At 40.6% G+C, this 14,393-nt stretch overlaps 1 protein-coding gene across 5 annotated transcripts in view; it reads right to left on the bottom strand.

Annotated features, from left to right (window-relative positions):
- Positions 1–14,393, bottom strand: part of FGGY (FGGY carbohydrate kinase domain containing) — a 290,561-nt gene that overhangs the window by 72,802 nt on the left and 203,366 nt on the right. For all 5 annotated transcript variants that reach the window (XM_077182576.1, XM_077182579.1, XM_077182575.1 and 2 more), the window contains one exon: positions 2,037–2,165. In XM_077182576.1, the coding sequence (XP_077038691.1) occupies positions 2,037–2,165 (129 nt within the window). The remainder of the gene's footprint in view (positions 1–2,036; positions 2,166–14,393) is intronic.

Genomic DNA, 14,393 nt, shown 5'->3' with positions numbered 1-14,393 from the left:
CTCTGAAATTAGTACAGTAGGTCAAAATGCAAGATATAACTGCTTGGCTCTTAGATCCTCACTTTTCCATAAGAGGTATCAGATGGACTGACCCAGGAGTCACACATGACCTCCTCAAACATACACACTAAAATATTCTTTACCTCATTGTACTCAAAGCTTTGAAGCCTTCATAAACTTCAGGAACCTGCTCAGCCAAACCACACTCCACATCCAGCCAAGAGCAGATCTGAGCTGCATCAAAAGTTATTAACACTGCAAACAAGATGTCCATCACATCATCCTGGCTTAGCCTGCAGGATATTTTCTTTACAGATATCTGCACTCTTCGACTCTCCTTTTGTTCGTGCTGTCATTTTTGCTATCAAAATCTTTTCATTTTTGCTATCAAATCTTTTAATTTTTGCTGTCCTTTCTCCTAAGTTTCCACACCATTTCCAATACATTTATTATCCTTCCCAGATTCAAGAATTGTGAGTTCCACTGTAAATTCTCCTCTTGTCCCAGACTACACTGAGCTATGGTGTGATTATCATGCAGGATCTCCCACTATCTTCCCTCTGTCATGCCCCCCTCTCCCTAACAACAACCTGTGTGCTGGTTTTCTCCTCCTAGAAATCCTTCCAGGAGTCTGCTGGTGTTTATGGTGCCATCTGGGAAAACATATTCAGATTAGCAGACTGTCTTTATCCACTGCAGCCCTTTCCTGAGGGATGCCAGTAGCTGCGTGTTTCTAATGTCAGAGTTTCTTTTCACAAGTCTGTATCAAGGAACAGACAGTTGCCCTCTATTCTTTTTAAAATTCAATTGATTGAATCCAGCACATGAAAAAATGGGCAAACTTTTTGGGCTCTGAATCCATAATGATGCCAATTAAATAAGGACCTTCCACTGCCACTTTCTGTGAAAGTGCACATGCTCTTACCCAGTTTTGCAGCAAGTTCATTCTTTCAGGTCAGATTATTACTCTGTTCTTTTCCAAGAGCACAGAATTGCCAAGGCACACAGTTCTAAACATGTTTTTATGCAATTAGGATAGTGACAGATATTTTTAAGCCAGTCACAACACACCTACAAATATGACACTGAAGCTCAGTCATCTTTTTTGCAGACAGATCTACATCTAATCCTTTCCAGGTAGCAAGAAAAGTAATCTCCATGACTGCTTTACCTCACCAAAAGCAAAGTAAAGGGATTTAAACACTAAAAAAGTTGCAGATCACAGTTTCTAGAAGGACAAATGAGATTTTTAAACAGCACAAAACATTTGAAACAAAAGTGGTAGTTTAGCACCTAATCATATTTCAGTTAGATCTAGTAAAAAATCCTCTGATGAGCAATAGATTTCCATTAAAGAGTATTGTTTCAATAACACTGAAACTTCCTGAGGTAAGACTGTTTTTTAAACCAGCAAACTAAAAAAACCCTCAATTTCCTGCTGAGAAAGTTACACTGAATCTCTTATTGACAGTATTTGGACAAGGCCAAACAGCATAGTAGGAAAATGAACTTGTTTGGCCTCATCCAATGTATTTCAGAAAAGATGAACCAGGGCTGAACATAAGAATATTGTGCTGGAAAAGAAAAAAGTCAAAGCACCAGACCTTAAAGCTTTGAATCATGAATCACTTCTAAAGCTAATAAGAATTCTAACTATGAACAAGCCTCAAACATTAGGCTTCTCCCTCAGAATGGTTTTTTGTGTTTTATTCTTGCCTATCCCCAAAGTTTTGAGTAACAGAAGATGCAAACTCTCAGCATGTTGGCATTCCAACACCAGGTGTTTCAGTCAAAAGTGAAACTAGCAGAAATTAACAAATAATATGCAAATCCAGCTGAAAAGACATATAGCAGTGATATATCCTCTTTCTAGAAACAGATTTGCAGTGCTGGTAGTTATTGTGACGCTTTGGGGTTGTTTTTAAGAATACCATCAGAGCAAATGGCTGGATAAAAACAGTCTGTGACAAAAATGTCTTTCTGAAATGAATTCAACAATTCCCGTCTCCAAGAGCAGTGAATCCAGGAGTGAGTACCTAGTCCTCCAGCATGTGCATCAATGAGAGAAGCTGCCACTGCAATCCCTTCGGGAAGCCCGAGATCTTCCGCAGCACCCGCTGTCAGACCCTTCCCAACAGCCTCTCCAGGAGACAGGACGTGGTTTCCTGGGCAGACACAAGACAAACCAAACACCTGTCAATGTATTAAACAGAAAAACAAACGTGTGTGTTATTGCAGGAGCTCCCTTCGCCCCGCTCCAGTGAAGCCTCATATCTATAAAACAAAGAAGTGCATCACAGAGCTCTGTGTGATGGAGTATCTTTCATTATCTGGCTGCAGATTAAACACAACTGTGCCAGATCAGGCCATCCCATGGCAATTTAGGAGTTCAAAAGCATTCAATATCCTATCTAGCCACAGAGAAAGATTGCACCACAAGCAATTAAATTCTGCTTGGCATCTCTCCAGCAGATATGAAATGCAGAAATCCCGGGTTCTTGTGGAAGGTGCTGCCTGCAGGCATTCTCTGGGCATGGAAGGAGATTCAGCTCACTCTGTGCTCACAAATGAACACTGCACCTGTTGCACAAGGAATGCACAAGGAACTGGCCAATTTTTTCTTTCCATTTCCACCCTTTCCAGCAGTTCTGCTAGGAATAAGATGGCCATAGCAACAGAAACTCTGAAAAAGAAACTGGCTTAAACAGCAAATTCCTCCAGTTGCAGCTGTATTCCTCACAGACTTAAATAATCCCTTTCTGAGCCTTCTCTGGCCTGAGCAGTATGAAGAAGAGAAGAACACAACTCTGGCCTCCCTGCCCTGTCACAGGGATCCCAGGGGCAGGTCTTGCCATAACACACACCCGATTTTGTGAGAGCTTAGAAGAACAAATCTAGATTATTTCAAGTACCAGAATGTAGGGACACCCCCAAGAGCCTCCTCTCAGCCTCCCACAGCTGGAGCAGTGAGACTGAGCTCCTGGGACTGCACACACCTCCATATTTATCCAAAGGTTTGGGGGTGAGAGGCAGAAAGCTCAGTGGGAGTTCCCACAGACCTCCCTGCCAATGCCAGGGCTTTTAGTACCTACCTGGAGTGTTTACTAAATTCAACAAATCTGGGCAGAGTTGGAAAAATTCCTCTTTAAAATAAAACAAGACTATTTTCACAGTCAATTTTATTGAGAATGTTACACCTGAAACATGTTCTGATATGTGGAAAGGACATAAAACATTCTCCACAATAGACATTAATTAAGAGGAATAGCATATCATAAAATATCAGGAACACGCTAACTCCCACGAGCATAAACTTCTAGAAATGCAGTGATACAACCTTAATTTTTGATGAAAAGGTTATGATATTAAATTCACAGGTCTTCAGTTTTAGATATCAATTAGATCTTTGCTGTAAATTACGTTGGTTCTTCATTTTTAGAAGCTACATTCTCCTTCTGCCCACTTCCTGTTGGATGCAGTGTATGGAGCATTTTGGGACCAGCACACACAACTTCACAGTTGCTCATTTCTCCAAGAGTTTCTGTTCTATTGACAGCCACACATTGCTGCCCCTGAAATTCCAGCCTGAACCTCACACTGGAAGTTTAAAACAAGTCTGTGCAGCCAAAACTGTTGCACTTGACACCGGGTTTATATTCAATATTGGGGGCAGTAAGCAAACCTCATCATTAAGCTTCATACAGAAGGACATGAGGACATTAAGTCACCTCCTCACAGGAAAAAAAAAAAATCTGTGTTTTATTACTTCTGCATTTTACTAATTACTTACTGTAAAGTCAAAACACTGTCCTGGCCTTTCCAAGAGATGTATCTTTTGCATTTTCCCCCAGTAAACTGGAGTGCAGGATGTTCCTCTTTAAGAGATTTTTCTGGTAACATTTCAGGCTTTTTAAAGACATTGGAGCAAAATACCAAAGCTGTCTGCTTCTCCTGACATTCAAAGACCCTGCAGGTGGAAGGAAGTTCAAAAGAGTTCATGCAGCTAAACCCACATCTTCTTCTTCAGAATCGATTGCCTGACCTGAAAGCACAACCATGGTGTATATACAGCATGAGATTAAATTAATCTGAAATAAAGCCTCTTTCCAGGCATGCCATTCCATGGTTGGCTAGTTTATATCAGTCATACCAGTCAAACACTTGAGTGTGTAATTATTATGTAGTTATACTCCATTTTAGAGATCAGGGCTATTATCAGACAAAATCTTTTCCTACCAGGTTCTCAATTACTGTATTTCTAGTTAATAAGCACTAAGGGAACAATTTTAGAGATAAAGATAATCCTCTACAGCAGCACAAGAAAATGACCTTTTAATTCCTTTGGTACTGGTTGTTTATCAGAATGACCAGCAGCAATGGGCATTAAACGTGTGTGAGGACGTGCAGGGATGGAGCTCTTGTCATTTGGAGAGGCAGCATAATCATCTTGTATTTTAAATAAAATAATTAACAGTAGTCTGCCCCTTATGTTTCAGAAGTCAAAGTCTGCCTGAACAAATATTCAGTGGCTGAAAGCACTTCCCCACAGCTGGGAAGGGAGAGCAGTCAGAAGTCACCCATGGCAGGCATTGCAAAGGGGAGTTCTGGGTCACCCAGCAGCCAGGGAGTGCAGGACAGAGAAACTGGCTGCACAAGGAGAAGATTCTCACTCTGTCCCTCTCCTTCACCCTCCCAGCTCTACAGAGCAAGGAAAGCTCTGCCAGGCCCATAGGAAACATTCCCAAGGAACTCTGTGGAAGGGAAGGAGCAGGCTCTGCTGAGGCACTCCTGTCATCAGGAATTTGCCTCCTCACCTATACATGTGTAAGTCAGTGTGGAATGGACACTCTGAGCCTTCACCCAACCACACGGGCACAGACTTGGGATGGGAATTCTCATTCTCACAGTTCAATCTTCACCAAAAGGCTAGAAAATTCAGCTAAGCATTGGCATGCTTAGCATCTATAAGTGTAAAGCTATCAAATTATAAAATAAGGAAACACAAATACCAACCAATAAGGAGACACAATTAAAAGTGAAGTTTTTATACAGACTGTATTCCAGTACTAGAATGGGAGAGAGCAGATTCTCACTTGAGCAAAACACAGCAGCTCTAGAAGCCCAGGGGCAGCTACTCTGAACATAAAGGTATTCTACAGCTACACCCCAGCAATTCAGCAGCAGGTGCTGCCTCCCTTCAATCTGACCTGTCAGGGGCAAAGAACTTGTGGAAGGGGAGGCAGGGAGGGAGGCAGGGAGAGCTGCCTGCACACAGGCACACAGTGAGAGCAGGACAGGAGCTGCATAAAGGAGGCACTGAAAGGCCTGAGACTCCTCAAGGCTCCTGCCAAAGTAAATGTATTGAGTCTTTTGTTGACAGCAGTCTCCTGTGCAAGTCATTTACCTTTGCTATAATGACTTCCAAAATTAGAGCTAACCAAACAAACCCATAATGGCTGAAGCTGGAGGACTTTCTGTTTCACATTGGTGCAGCTGTTTCACTAATGCAGTGCCTTAATCCACAACCTTTCATTTGGGACGAGACAGGCTATTTCCAGCTATTTTTTCCCCTATAAAGCAGCCAGTTTACAAAAGGAAAAAACTGTCTGAATCTCTTCCTTCTCTTTTATCCTTCTTCGAAGACTGATGTTAGAGTTTGCTGTGATCAAGCTTTGTTTAAAGAATTTATGTGCTACCAAAGACCCTCAACCTTTTTGGGTGCTTCCCACAGGAACCAGCTATTTACCAGCCACAACACACGAGGCAGATAATGCATCTTCAGTCAACTTGATCCAAATTCACTGTATTGGCTCACTAATATTTAACAGAATGAGGTACTTCAGGATGTAGCCCCTTTTCAAACAAAAGCCGAGAGCAGCCGGGGTGCAGCTGACTCCAGCACAGCTTTTCATCTATCTTGCAGAACAGGGCTGCACTTCGTATATTTAACTGCATAAATGCATAAAAATATGAAAGGAAGAAAATTCAAAGGAGATGTCCCTTCACTGAGACCCAAACAAACCTGAATTTGGACATAACAATCCCTTGCTGAAATCCCAGCAGCCTCAGAAAGAAACACAACCCAAGGGTACATCCCGTCCCCATTTCACAGCCCCACCCGTACTGAACAATTAAACTTCTTTCTGATTTAAAGGACAACACAGAAAACAGATATCCTGTTAAATAAGTGATAGAGAACATGCACTGAAGAAGTTATCTCGTTAAACAAAACAGGGCTGAATAGGCATCAAAGGAAACAGGACCTTAGTAAAAAAAAAGCACTGCCCATCCAAACGTAATAAGAAACATAAGGGATTTTCCCCCTTCATGTTCATTACAGAGCATGCAGATAATCTTCACTTTTTGTGTTTCATAATAATTCTCACAATGCCAAAATCTGGGATATACAAGGAATCCCAATAAATAATATACATTGTCCCAACCCTATCTAACACACAATACGTCATCAAATATCCCTCTCAATTACAGACAATACTCACATTTAATGGAGATGTGTATGGCTGATTTTTTTACAATTTTTACCCCAGCTGAGTAGCAAAAATAGGACTAAGATCAGAGGAAGCAGAATAATGATGCTGACTGTGAAGTTATAGTACCATTTTTTTCTTAGGACTGAATGCATGGTGGTTAAAAGATATTAAGAACAGTGAGATTTGGGGCTTTTTTAACCTCCAAATAACCTCCATAAAACTTCCTTGTCAGCTGTTAAAGACTTCAGAATTTTCATTCAGGAAAACCAAAACAAATTGTGATATTATACGCCAGCTTATTTAAAAGTGAGGAAAACGGTTAAACAAAATCACTTTGGCTTCCTTTGGTTCAAAATTCATCTCTGTCTACAGGAGCTGCCACAGTAGCTTGAGGCAAATCTAATTTGGGGCCTTTCCATCCCACTCTCCCAGAGAGCCTTTGGCTGAACTACATCTCCACTACCTAATGTGTAAATACTTCAGGCAGATGTATTAGGCTGCTAAACTCTGGCAAAATCAAATCAGGCACATCCTGGTTCATTAAGCTGAGCAGCAAATTGGTCAGCAAACCAGAGGTGCCTACTTCAACAGAGACTGCTTGGCTTTTTTGGCCCAAGGAATGAGAGCTACTCCATGCATAAATTAGAAGCTTTCCTGGTGGAAGGTCAAAAGGAAAAAGAAATTCTGAACCATTGGATCAACAAGCACGTTATGATGGCTGGGACTGAGTTCTCTCTGCTAGACTGCAGTGAGACAGGGCAGAATGAATGTGTCCTGCCATGTGTGGTTCACTGCTCACTGCTGAACTGCATCTGGCTATTAAACACAGAGATTTGATGTCTTAATAAAGGTATAGAATGCAGTAACTTGATGTCTTTCTAAGTAATAAGAGGGAATGCATTTACATCCAAATTCAGCTACCTAAGCTCAAGTTTTCGCTTGCAAACAATAATTTCATTAGGCTGGTAATTGACATTTCTGTTTGTCTTCAAGCACAATATTCCTCAGTCTCTCTAGATACAAAAATCCATGCAGATGGCAGGACTATTGCTCTACTTTCAGAGTTGCTCTGCTCTGGTACAGTACATTGTTGACTGTAAAGGCAATTTAGCTTGTATTAATCACGGATTATTACTTAACAGATTTTTTTTTGTTTTACTGGCTGTTTTTTGACAACTCACATGATAGCAACTCCTTTTAGAATAAATAATTATCCCTTTTTCTGAAATAAATGCCAGAGCAAAAATAATCTCATCAGTTATTGAAAAGAGACTTTTAAATCTTTCAGCCAAGCTTATTCCCCACGACATTCACACAGTATCCAGTTTTAATATCCATACTGAGAAGATACTGATGCACTGCAAACTAAAGGAGTTCAGAAATGAGCCAGGAGAACAATTGCTAGGATTGAGAAGTATGACAGCTCACCCAAGAGTTTTGGGGGGAAATCTCAGTGTTTTCCTTGATCATAGGAAATTTGAGTCTGTGCAGGTCAAGCATGGCCCTACGGTCTGCCAGGCAGGAGTAGGAAGTTAAATCAGATGAAAAATCAAGTGTTCTTTAATTAATTCATTAATTTTGAGACATGACAGCAACTAACAATCAACAACCTTTCAGTCTGAAGTGGGCTCTCTATCACAGGAAATTATAAAATCAAGATTGGTTCTAAGATACACTTTAAACTACTTAAACATTAATTTTAAGGAGTCCAACAGCCTCTGACTTGGAGGAAGTTAGCAAATTGTTTGAAATAGTCCTTTTGATTTTGTGAATCCTGACTCATAAAGCAGACAGCACTGTTTTAAAAGTTATCTCAGCAGGAGGCTGAAGCCTAAAAAAAAAAAGATGAATAACAAATCGAGACCAGGGAGAGGAAGAGTCAGGTAAAAAGAAGGAATGACCCAGAACTATTCTGAGATCTACTTTTCCTTTTCTCTTTTTTAGAACAGTATGAAAAATAAGGAAGGAGGGTAATATCTCAGAAATTTTAATATTGAACAATTACAATAGGCTCAAGTCTACTCAAAGCTTCCATGAAATTTAAAACCAGAAATTCAATGAAAAAGCTCCTAGTTTTCATACTCCAAAGTTCCCAAGTCCCCAGTGTTGCCAGAGTAGAAGCAAAAATGATTCCCCAGGCAGGCAGAGTCTGGGACCAGAACTCTATGAGTAGACAGTGGAATATTGCTTAGTTACTATTTTTTAAAAGACCTAAACTTTTATGAAGTTTTAGCTATGAGGGATGGAGGGACAGCACACAGCACTCCTCACTTCTTAGAGCAGAGAGAAGGAGTGGAAAGGAACCACCTGCCAGCAGGACTCAAGCTGATGATAAGCAGGATGAATGATGGGTCCTCTCCTGGTGGAAAAGGAATGGAAAATGTCACCCAGGAAACATCCTGGAGAAACTTGAGCCACCTGAGCTCAGCTCAGCCTGTTCAAGAACAGTTATTGGAAAGAGGAAGAGTATCCCAGACTGGAAAGCAAGGAGAAGGCCTGGAGGTAGAGGGGGCAGATATTATCCATGAGTTTATCAATATCTGATGGGAGGGAAGGAGTAGAGACCAGGGAGAGAGACCCTTCTCTGTGGCCCCCAGTGACACTAGAAGTATGACAAGCACAAACTGAAATACAGCGAATCACATTTAAACCAAACAAAAAAAGTTTTTAGTGGGGAGAAGTGGTCAGGACAATGGAACAGGTTACAGATTTCAGAATCTCCACCTTTGGAAATACTTAAAACTCAACAGCCCTGAACAACCTTCTGTAGGTGACCCTGCTCGGATCATTTCAAGATGACCCTTCTAATCCCAACAATTTGTGTGATTCAGTGATCTCAGGATGGAAAAAGTATAAAATAAAACAGAAATCACAGGAGTGTGGAGCTTTTCTAAGGAAAAGCCCAACTTCTTCCTGCTGAATCATGTATTATGAAATAATGCCTCGAGCTCTCAGGAAGGAGACACCCAAAAACCTCTTTGCACTGTGCCAGTTTCAGATCCTTTGGAGTTGCTACAGCTCTTGGACAGACTGAAATGACAGGAAGCCAGAAAAATGTTAGCATATTTGGAACACTATTCACTTGTAAATTCCATGGATTTTGACAGCATGTAAGTGTAAATATCCTCTGATTCATCATTTTAATTTTGTTTGAAATTGCAGCGTGTTGTAATTTATTGGGGATAGCAAAAGACCACAGAAAGAAAGATACAGGCATCCCATACCAGAGAATCCCTTTACTTATTATTCTCTACCATTTGCAAAGTACAGTGTTTAAAGCTTGTTGCTGCATTCCAGCTTTATGAGGAACTGGCAGCTACAATCTGACCTGAAAAAAAAAATAAAAATCATCATCCCTTTCTCTCAGCTTTCAAGGAAATCCCTCATATGCTCCAGAGCATCTGGCATCAAAGGCCTTGGAAGAGAAAGGGAAAACTGGCAGAACAAATGGATTGACCATTCCCTCCACAGCTGCTGTGGCACCGAGTTCAGATTGACCAAATTCTCCCACCCTGCACTGAATCTCCCATTTTCAGCCTAAATGTAAATAAAGAGAACACCCAAGTATTAGAGCTAACTACTGACAAAACAGAGAACCTAAGCACACCCTATTTCAAGTGTAAAAAATGAGATATTCAATGCCATAATTAGCCTTGTATATGGAAGGATTCAGTGGCACATGCAGGAATGTAACTATTGATATAAAAACAAATTTTCTGTACTATCAAGTTATTAATGAGTACTTCAAATGAAACAGCATTAGAAAAGAACATCCATTCTTCCAATTATACAGATCCATCATTTCAGGATGTTAAAAATGGCATATGCAAGTGCAGAGGCCCATAAAAACATCAAGCCTGCAGTTCCCAAAGTCCAGGAATTAAGGAGAGAGCTAAAAATGAGGTTCTAAAGTGTTGGGGCTGTACATTAAAGCACAGGCAGAGTGTTGGAATAAGAAGGGTGCTGAACTGGTAAACTGATGGAGGGGAGTAAAGGCCACTAACCAGAAATGCACCTTAGAGACACGTCAAACCCTTCTTAATTGAAAACACAGTGCCAAAATTAAAACAAAACCAACAACAACAAAAACAAAACAAAAACCAAACAAAACAAAAATAAATCAAAACAAACAAATAAAAAGCAGAAATTCTACTGTACGAAGAAAGGGACAATTTGTGGAAAATGGAAAATATTCTTCTTGAAGGTGGGAAATGAGTGGGAAAAAGACCCAGAATGGGATTTAAGTAAAGAGATGTATAAGGAGCACAGGCCGTTCTTCCTTATGCCACCATCACCACCAAAATAAAAAATGAAAGAATTCTTCCAGTTGTACGCTAAAGCAAATTAAGCAAAACTTCAGCTACTTAATTGGCATCAGTTTGCTGCTTCTGCACAGATGAAAGAAGGTGACAAACTGCCCTTTACAAAAGCTACAAAACCTATAAGATCAGTAGAACCTATCCTGCAGTACCCACAATGCTCTCTCACACAAAGCCACCATCTTCAATCCAAAAAAGACCTGGTATGAAATATTACCATTCAATAAAAAAATCATTATTTGGTCCCTTAAGTAGGCCCTGAAGTAGAAGGCTGTGGTGAAAATTTATCAGGCATTTTTCTCCAAATGGAATGTATGCTCCAGTATCCTAGGAGCTCTATAGTACATGAAATTTTAACAGAATTGTTAATGTCTTTCTAGGTTTTATAATACCACAAAGAGATACTCATCATGTGCTTTTACCACAGCAGATAAATGCTAATGCCTCTAGTACACAACACTTTCACAGTGGTTTGAATACAAGTCATCTTCCACTCTCTTGGTGAGCAAATTAATGGCATCAATAAATTTTTCAGTATCTCCAGATAAAGACTCTTTACCTTCACAAGCCTGATCAGTAAATTCCTGATGTACAGAAGGGATCCCAAACAACTTGTTATGTGGATTCCCTGAAAGGTTAGTCTGCTCTGAGAAACAGAAAATGTCAAAGGCCTGGGAGTTTTCAGATGTGAACCCACGCCCTGATATGGGAAAGGTTTGTGGAAGATCCTAAAGGTCAGATGTGAGGGTCACCCTTATCAACAAGGTCATATGTTAAGTTAAACTGAAACCAAGAGGAGTGTACTCCCTGGAACCACAGCACTCTGATTACAGTAAATGTATTTTTAAAGGGCAAGGAGCTTTAAAAGTGATGCTTAAAAGCGTATTTACCAGAATATAGAAATATGTACCCTAAAGAAGTTGTTCTTGGGTAATTTCTATAAGAATTTCCAGTGGCATGAAAGTTAAAGATACTTACAAATGAAAAAAAAAATCTATTTGTAGTTATTCATCTTTGGTTCCCTCTGAATGGAAATAATAATGATTTCAGTAGAGATTGGGGAAAAAAACCCCAACAAGACAAACATAGCTTTTCTACATATTTGAAACTGGTAAACTTTGTACTTACTTTTGTTACAGTCAGAAAATTTTTCTAATTTTATCTTGTGACATTTTGCTTTGCTTAAAAGAAATGATAATTCAGAGCCTTGCTGTCTTTCAGAAGAGATACATGAGAAAAAGGCCATTATCTCTCTTTACAAGGGGAACGTGCAGGCACTAAAATACATCCTTGCCTTTGAGCTAAACAAGCCTTGAGCAGACAGACACGGGCTTAGAGCAGCTTGAGAACAGAAGAGGAAATTCCACCAGAATTAGTTCAGCCCTGTCAGGTTTTTGGTTTTGTTTTCATTTTAGGAGGAGGTTTTGAGCATGTACAACCTCCCTTCACCCTCCTCCTGCCTGGGTTATCTGACAAGTTTGAGCTCCTTTATCTGCAGGGCAGCTCAGTGCCCTGCTTCCCATCCTTCCCTGTCAGCCATGGCAGGCTCTGATGCTCCTCCTGGAGGCACACACTGTCCAGAGAGGCCTTCCCTTGGGATAAGGGGATGAACTTCCAGCAGCTGAGGCTGTTCCCCTGTGAGCAGCACTGCTGCAAACACAGCTTGTTGTGTTTGAGCTGAGTTGGTGCAAGGTGGGATGCTGTGGCTGCAAGGATGGTGCCTCACCCCCAGTCCTGACACTGTGGGATGTGTGGGAAGGAATCTCCCACTCCCCAGGACCATTCCAGCTACAGTTTGCTCAGGGGCTGAGCATCACCTTCCTGGTAGGTGCATCTACCTGGATTAATCTATCCTGATTAATTTGAGGAAAGCTGAGCTGATTCAGAGTGCTCCTCTCAAGTCCAACACCACTGAAGACATTAAAACAAGCAAAGCCCCCAGCTCTCATTGGAACACCATTCCCATTCCCCACACCCAGGGACACTGGTAAGATCTCAGGGTGGCAGAAAGCAAAGCACTTCCCTGGGACACACCACCATGGAGCAGCTCCTGGGCAGGGTGAAGTGCTTTGCTTTGACTCCTTCTGCACCCTTCCTAGAGACTCCAAGAAGGACAGGGCAGGAGAGAAACCCAAAGGAATGGAGTGGTGCCTGTCTGGGTTCCAAGCTGGGGCAGCGAGCTCCTCATTCCCTCTGCACAGACACAGGGATGAAGGACACTCTGCTGCTTTCTGTGATGTTATCACACTGCTAATGATAACAAAAGCAACACCTTGCCTTTTGAAAAAGGCAGGGTTAGACAAATGGTCAGGGAAATAAGCTCATATTCTCCCTAGGGCCAGGTTTCAGCATTATTATGCAAATAGAAATTGTCTTATGCTGTGGATTCACCTGAGGGAATCGGCCCCAGAATCTGAAAACCAAAAGGATTTCTCAAGGTGAGCAAAAGCTACAAGTTCTGCCCTAAGGTTTGGTGCAGTTTTGGAGGTCAGGCTGTGCTTCTCCAACTCCAGCCAAGAGCCTCTCAGGGATTCTATGGTTCCTTTCTTTAAAAACTCCCACAGTCTTTCATGGAACTAGACTCTTCCACCAGTAACTCACAAGAAACACTTCTGTCTTGCAAGGAGCATATCACCAGAAGATAACTTAGTGATTTATTTTGTAAACGTTGTGTTTTAACTAACATGGAAGCCTGATACTGGGAATTGATGGTTTCTCTCTTAATGAATGTTGAGCCATATATAGGCCAGTGTTATGAGGCTCCCATCACAACAAAAGGCCCCTTTTATTAATGGCTACTTTATCATTTAAAACATGCATGTTGTTACTTAAAATGGCAAATTGCTTTGCACTGTCCTTGAAGTGCATTGCATAAATATTGTATTCAAGCCTTAGCTTGCACTTCATAAATAATTTATTTTTAAAATACCCTTCCATGATACCACCAGCTGGCAAGATGTTCAATTTTCTGGTAAAAACATGTATTTATTGCAAGTCTTATTTTAACTTGTTGAAGATTTGCTAAAAGCCACAAGTGACAGATGTTGTAAGAACTGTATTCAACCCAAAACCTCAGGAAGTTGAAAGCCTCATTCTCCTGGTAGGTTTTGTACCTCTGCATAAGCAGTTTCCTTTGCAGGAGAAAAGCTGAAATCTATTCAAGGAAGCTTTCAAGTACCATTTTCTGATAACCCAGAAATGACTGATAGCAGATTATGTGATGATCAGAAAAGTTTATAGATTTCATTACATTTCTTTTCACTACAATCCTTCCTCCACCATTTCCATTTCATGTTGCTGCATTTAAACTGCTGTACAAACTTGTTCAAAGTGCTCGACATTAAAAAAAAAAAAAAATCAAAGGAAATTTCAGATAATTAACTTTGATGAATGAGCATATTTTAATTCATGTCTGGTAATATTCTTGTTAATGACATGTCTGCTTAGGACATCCATTAAAAGTCCATTAAGTTAACAGGGAAAGTCTAATAAAGTTATCCTGGAAATTTTCTGGTATATTAATGTTATGGACTTTTAATGAATATCTGCTGTAGGAACTGCTATTAGCAAGGCTACTATTCTA

Source organism: Agelaius phoeniceus, chromosome 8, assembly GCF_051311805.1.
Source record: "Agelaius phoeniceus isolate bAgePho1 chromosome 8, bAgePho1.hap1, whole genome shotgun sequence".
Lineage (NCBI taxonomy): Eukaryota > Metazoa > Chordata > Aves > Passeriformes > Icteridae > Agelaius > Agelaius phoeniceus.
The sequence above is the reverse complement of the archived record's forward strand: the minus strand, read 5'-3'. Positions and strand labels throughout refer to the sequence as shown.